Source organism: Sturnus vulgaris, chromosome 6 (genome assembly GCF_052056855.1).
Source record: "Sturnus vulgaris isolate bStuVul1 chromosome 6, bStuVul1.hap1, whole genome shotgun sequence".
NCBI classification, from domain to species: domain Eukaryota; kingdom Metazoa; phylum Chordata; class Aves; order Passeriformes; family Sturnidae; genus Sturnus; species Sturnus vulgaris.
This window is the reverse complement of record NC_142248.1, coordinates 26,972,447-26,979,137: the sequence shown is the minus strand read 5'-3', so window position 1 is coordinate 26,979,137 and position 6,691 is coordinate 26,972,447. Positions and strand designations below refer to the sequence as shown.

Genomic DNA, 6,691 nt, shown 5'->3' with positions numbered 1-6,691 from the left:
TTTGTATTTCACCTGCATGTGGCAGAGCACAGGTAATTGTGTTCCAATGCCTAGAGGTGCTGGTTTGTCAGCTCTGCTATGTCTGGGCTTTTGAGTCCCTTTCTCCTTGCCTAGTGCAGTTGTCCTGCAGAAGCGGAGCTTTCCATGCTTTCATAACGGTGCTCAGCTGGTGGCCTGGAAGGACACTGTGTTCCTCTGCTGCCTCGTGTCACACATGCTTGTCCGTCTGCTCTCATTTCTCCTGTCACTGTACAGCCTTGACACCTCCATCCCTGCCCTCAAGAAAAATGGACCATGTCATTTCAAAGCCTGGAACTGTCACCAAACCCAGGAAGGAATGAAACTCTGATCCTACCTTTGAGATGTCTGTGAGTTGCATTATTTATTCTGGGCAGGATGTGCAGTGAAAATCATTCCAACTGCACACGTCCCGTATAAGACTTTTCACATATTTTTACATTTATCGGAAACAATTTTTGAGCAAACAAGCTTTATATCGTGGGTGTTTCTATGTCAATTCTTTTTTTATTGCTGACAGACTGAACACAACTCATTCTTAATACACACACAAAATATTGACATACTGCATTGAACACATACAACTCCCTGAGAGTTCAAAGAATTCAAAGCATCTGAGCAAACACCGCCAAAAAAGCTGCTAACTTACATGTGGCCTAAAAAATTTCACAGTGCATCTTTCACTATAGAGTGTCACTACAGGATTTCCTGCAGGACTCAAACCTGCAATTACTGAGTTTTGCCACTGGATGGGAGTCGAACCCATTATTTCTACAAAAGGGAACCTGAAACATCGGTACAACCACGCTGTAATTAGTGCATTGTTGAGTGTGCTTGAAGCACCCATGGTGCTCACCTTGCCATCATGGCTGAACGGTTATGACTTTATATGCAGCCTGTCGAGAACTTCTGTTTACTCAATTAGTATGAGCTACATAAAATACAAGCTATATTAGACTTGTTACTACTAATTTTAGCATCCCTCACCTAAAATGGTCCCAGATCAGAGGTTTCAAACCAAACAGGTCTAGTTATCAGTGTGGTTCCTCACAGCAGTGTGAGATGAGAATATCCCTTCACATCTGTGTGCACACTAGTAATTGATACTTGATTTTGTTGATCCTGCAAGGAAAATAAAATTCCGTGAATAGCTGGTAGTTATTTTTATGCAGGCCTGAACATCATCATGTGGCAGAATCTTCCTCACCAGAAGGCACTGAAACTAAGCAATGACCTCAGCTTTCCTGAAGGCTGCCTCATCTGTCCAGAGCAAAAACCTTCTTGCCCGGTTTGTGTGCAAGAGTTCTGTCAGCAAAGATTTTTTCCTCTTTGATTACACAAGAGGAGAAAGTAGACAGTTGAATGCTGAGGTACTGCTTGTCTCTGCTTTGCAACTTGCCTCATCTCACATCAAACGTGGGCTGCCTTGTTGGGTTGGAAGTTGCTGAACTCTACGTTGTCCTTAGGACCATATCTCTGTCCTAGGAATTGCCTTAGATGATGTATTAGCAACAGAAGACCAGGACTGAGTTATTTGGTCCCTAGATCCTGCTTCTCAGCGTTGTCTGATCAAGACTAGGGCATTGGATGCAAAAAAAAAATTCCTATGGGAAATATCTAGAGAGGACAGTTCTTGCGGGTATTGATTGTGAACAGTTCATGAACTGTTGAGGATGTTAAGTCAGGGGAACGCTACTTGAGGGAAAGGATTCCTGCTTTTGCAGGACTATTTTAGAGCCATTGGTCTCAGTTTTACTTCACTTGACAGAGCGATGCCTCTAACATTTTTTATTCAAGTCTCTCAAGTCTGATGGTTTCTCAAAGGCCCAAGAGTCTTGTAGTCAGACACTGAAGAAAACCACTATTTGTTTCATTATTAGCAAGTTGCTTTGGACTGTTGTTACCTGTAAATGTTTCCACTTGTTTTCCCTTCCCAGAACCTTCCCCTGGTTTGACCTGACAGCTGTGCCACTGAGGAAGTCTCTCTTTAGCCAGCTGCTAGGAAAGAGAGAGCTTGTCTGGTGCCATCTGATGCCTGGTGCTCTACTGTACCGGACACCCTCTGGAGATAGTATTACAAAGCAATATGGGCTGGTCAGCACCAAGACATCTCTCACTGCAGCTGCAGTGGAGCCTAGCATGGTATTGGATGACAAATCTCTATTCTCCACAGCTGCTTCCAACAGTTTCTGAGAAATTCCAAAGGAAAATGCTGATCATGATTCTAAATCTTCATAAACCATAATGAAGCCCATGAGGAATGCTTTGCTGAGATCTCATCCCAGCCCCTTCATGGGACTAAGTGGTGCACTGTTAACTGTCAGACTCTTTAAACTATTCCAGCTAATAACCCTATGTACACATTTTCTTCTATGAGTTTCACTCTCTACTCTGCTCAGCAAACTTGCTTATCCCTGGTTGCCTGAGCTTTTATATTTTTTTCTTTTGGTCTGAATTTGTTTATTACATAGTCTTCTTGGGCTATGAATCGCTTCAGTTTCACTGTGTTTCTATTGCAGCTTCAATACAAAACTGAATTACAAAACGAAATTACAGTTATTTTGTAGTGGCTACAGCTTTGGTGTAACAAATTAAACAGGATCAGGCCCAGTCTTTTTTTGTTGTATTTTTTTTATTCCCCATGGGGGATCTTGAGAAAGCCATTGGATCCTGACAACATACTAGTGATTTAGTCAGGAGTGCTCTTTCTGTTGAGCCAGGCTTTCATCAGCACTTACTTCTACTTCCTTGCTAGTGATAATGTATTCCACCTTCACCACCACAGACTATATAATATGTCCTTCAAGGAAAAAGGAGGTAACTGGATACTCTGTCCAAATCCACCTGGGACAAAGAAATTTTTATTCCCTAAATTCTCCAGCTCAGTGTTCTTTGTACTTTCTGCCACCATTTATCATGTATTTCAGTACTGTTTACCGTGATAAAACACTGCCTGCCTGGTTGTGCCTCACAGGAAATAATTTACTAGCCTCTATGTGAGGCCAAGGATTAGTTATGCATGTTGCACCTAGACCCCTTGCTTAATTATGATTGCTGACAGCAGCTGTCACCACACCTGTACACCAGTTATTGTATATGCCATTTATCTTACATCTGGGTTTCAGAGCAAGCCCGGTCTGCAGACACTGAAGCCTGGGAGAAATCTATTCACTTGAACATCTGGAAAGTTCTTATCCATCACTTGTGCCTAAAATATTTGCCTAATTGTTTTTTAGTCTTTTTTAATCAACTGTAAAGCAGAAGTGAAAGACAGACAATGGTACAGTCTGATCTACAACCTCCACTTCACTTAGTTCCTGTAAGCAAATGAAGTATTGCAGAAAAGAGACAATGTGGGAACGGGTTTGGTGAAATAAAATGTCTAAGGGCTGCAGTGGTGGTGTGGTGCACAGTTTTTTGTAATTGTGAAAAGGTGGAACTGTACCTCCTTGAACAATCTGCAAGGTAATAAGGGTGCAGTGGCTGTGGCTGCTGGGCTTCTTACAAAGGCAAAAGTGCAGCACGAATCTCTAATTCTGCCTCTGCATGTCCTGTGATGCAGGGAGAGCATCCACTCCCACCATGGTCTGCGATCCTTGCAAAGAAGGAACTGTAGTATAGGGCTCCAGTCCTGCTTTTTGGATAAACTGTGAGAAAGTGAGGGCATCTGCCTTCTTTCCTGTTGGTGCCTTTCTCTCTAGAAAGAGACCCATATTGTCTCTGTATGGGAGGGCAATGGATCTGCTGAAGAGAGGCTCTTCAATCCCCAGCAGGTCTCGCACGTGTCGTGAAATTTCCTGAAATACAAGACAAAACACCAGAAATTCTCATTTCTCAAACCAAGACAATAGGGAAACAGCTAAAAACAGCTATTCCATGTCAGAGCAGCAGGAAAAAAGAAGTGATACTCTGGATTTTGGTACAGTTTCATGCTTGAAGTTGCAACACAAGGGGGATCTGAATCCATAAACCCCATGGGACATTGTAATAGCAGTGCATATCACCTTCTCTCCAGGTTTACTATCAGGGATGGCATCACATCTGGTCTCTTAGTGGCATAAATATAGCTCTGCTTTCATCCTTGCACTTCAAGGACAAACAAGTTATGGGTGAATGAACTGCAGTCTCTTCTGCTTAATGCAAAGTCATCACTGTTTGTGAAGTTATAATGAGAATGACAATCTACACAAAGGTGTAAAAAGTAATTAGCGAAAAATCGTATTGTTCATTAAGAGAATTATGAGTATATGGTTGTCTGAGCCAGCTGGACCTGGAACTGGAACTGTGAGTGAGCAGAGCTTTACCATTGTTTTTGAAGCAACTTCTGAGAATTTAACTATCTAATTTGATTGAAATTTCAAAATAGAATTTGCAAGGTTTTACTGATCTTTCATAGTGTTTGTTCAAAACTTTCCCTCAACTTTATCTTGATTCTGAAAAGCAGTGCCCTAATTTTTGTAAGATAAGAACACCAGACTTCTATCTTGAGCAGTTTTGATATTTAAAATACCAGTACAGTGGGATTAAAATCAGCAGCGTCACTTGTCCATGCTGCATAGCTTCCACATAATTAGCTGTGTAATTCTCTACCAAACTGCCATTTCCCCTAAATTGCAGTTTATGTCTCACTGAGCTGATGCTATCGCTCTTATTTCTATAGTAACTGTATCAGTTTCAACTGCCTTTAACTTTTCACCTGTTCTAGTAGATACTTCCTGAAAGACCCACAGGGCCACATCCTGCAGAGCTTTGCATATTTGGATTCTCTCAGAATAAAGTTCTTTAAAACACAAATAACTGGCAGGATAGGGCATGACCTTTGAGAACGTCTAGGTTCCACTGAAGTCTGTGAGATGTTCCTGATTTACTTGCAAGCTTTAGAAAACATTACTGAGAACAGTCTCACTTCCAAGCTTGTGGCAGTGTCCTGGCTGTCTACTGCTTATCCAGAGGAATTTCCTTCCTCTTCCTATGAGAGGAAGAATGGGTTACAGTTGATATGTCTAACCCATGGCCTAGTATTACTCAGCAGTTGAACACCATGCATAATCCCTATATCTCAGTAAGCGCGTGAGGCTTACAAACCTATAAAATTCTTCCACTTTTGGAAAGCACAAGTGACTATAGTCTCTATCTGCTTGTACCACATATATTCGTGAAGGTTTGCTGTCTGAAAAATGCGTTAAATTGATGCCTTTCTCTCAAAACAACAGGCAAAGTCTTGGCACTAGTTAATGTTTTTGGTGGCATATTTAGTTTCAAACAAACAGTTAAGATTGTGCAGCCAGATACAACTGTGGTGAAATTGCATTTTGGTACTGTAGAATATAATAAACAGTGTTAATACTCTAGTCACTGGAGCATAAAGTTTCTTCTTTCTTCTTGGTTTAAACTTCTACCTGTGTCTTCTGGTGAAAGCAACTTCAACTATGATGCAAAACAAATGATTTGGCTCTGTAAATGCAGTCCCTCTGTGGTTTCCACTAGGGCAGGAAAAGTGGTAATGAAATTTAAGTCAAACTGTTGATTTTCTGAACTTTTAGGAAGCTTTGGAAGGCCAGACTGGAGCCCTGAAATTCAGCCTTAACTATCAGTGTTTGTTAAAGAAAATATGTAGGTTTGAAAGGAAAAAGACCAATTACATGTTCATAAAATGAGGAAGAGATAGAGCTCCTGTTTGTGCCCAGCAAAGCGTAAAAGGAGGAAATAAAACGAGTGGCCCTTTTGCCGCTTGAGATCAGTGGATGAATTGCTGCAGGTTAAATCTAGATTTTCATAAGTTCTACAAATCAATAAGTGGAAAATTATTCAAAAGAAATTCTGAGGGTGCGTGCATGTCGCTAAGCAATTTTATGGGGCCAGAGGGCAACATACACTTAAAGAAAGGCTAAGCACTTACGGTGCCCCAGAGAAGCCCTAGATCTGCAGCCAGCTAAAGACCTGAATAGACCTATACTCTAAAACGATGACTGTATAAATTCGGTTGTGCAGTTTGAGGCGCACTCTGAATCAGCGCTTTCCCCGGGCACAGAGGCCATAGCCCCGCCAGCCTGCCAGCAGGCAGGGTCAGCGCTGGGCGCCCAGGGAGCTCCGGGAGCCGCAGCCGGGCGCACCTGCATGTGGCCGAAGTCCGTGACGCCCATGGCGGGCAGGTTGGAGCAGTTCACCTGGATGAGGCGGCGGCCGGTGATGCCGTTGGCCCTGAAGCATTCCTGGGCAGGGAAGCGGAGGGAAAGGCGGATCGCCTCTGCCACTACCGCCCCCCTGCCACTCACACACGCACACGCTCACACACACACTGAGTTCAGGGCCACTGGGCCAGGCGGCGCCGAGGGCCGGGGTTTCCCGCCCGGACCGGCAGCCTCGCACCTCGTACTGGGGGAAGCCGAGCTGCGCCACCCACGCAGCCACTTCCTCGGCGCTCCAAGTCAGGAAAGGGCAGACGGACCGCGGTCCCCCCGCGCCTTTGGGCTCAGGCTGCGGCTTTTCACCCACTCCAGGCCCCGCGGGACCCGGGCGCGGCTCCATCGGCTCCATCCCCTGGCCACCACGGCAACGCGTCTTCCCGGGACCCCGTTACCCTGGCAACCATCACTTCCTGAAGGTGCGCCCCCTTCTCCCTTCCGCCACTCCCTCCCTGCTGTCAGCTTGCAATGCCACCCGCGCCCCGCGG

General features: G+C 44.3%; 1 protein-coding gene across 1 annotated transcript; it reads right to left on the bottom strand.

Annotated features, from left to right (window-relative positions):
* Positions 1-3,409: 3,409 nt before the first annotated feature.
* Positions 3,410-6,594, bottom strand: SAMD15 (sterile alpha motif domain containing 15). The gene is made up of 3 exons (XM_088167402.1): positions 6,388-6,594; positions 6,132-6,230; positions 3,410-3,815 (listed from the first exon to the last, which is right to left on the bottom strand). Exons 1-3 carry the CDS (start codon positions 6,553-6,555, stop codon positions 3,549-3,551), a joined length of 534 nt encoding a protein of 177 aa, XP_088023528.1. The 5' UTR covers positions 6,556-6,594; the 3' UTR covers positions 3,410-3,548.
* Between the last annotated feature and the right edge of the window lie 97 nt (positions 6,595-6,691).

Bases quoted from the DNA above. Each gene is read 5' to 3' on its own strand.
- SAMD15 (XM_088167402.1), bottom strand. From the start codon at position 6,555: ATGGAGCCGATGGAGCCGCGCCCGGGTCCCGCGGGGCCTGGAGTGGGT. The intron at 6,231-6,387 runs GTGCGAGGCTGC...TTCCCTGCCCAG, and splicing joins TCGGCTTCCCCCAGTACGAG to GAATGCTTCAGGGCCAACGG. The intron at 3,816-6,131 runs GTGCGCCCGGCT...CTTGTATTTCAG, and splicing joins CGGACTTCGGCCACATGCAG to GAAATTTCACGACACGTGCG.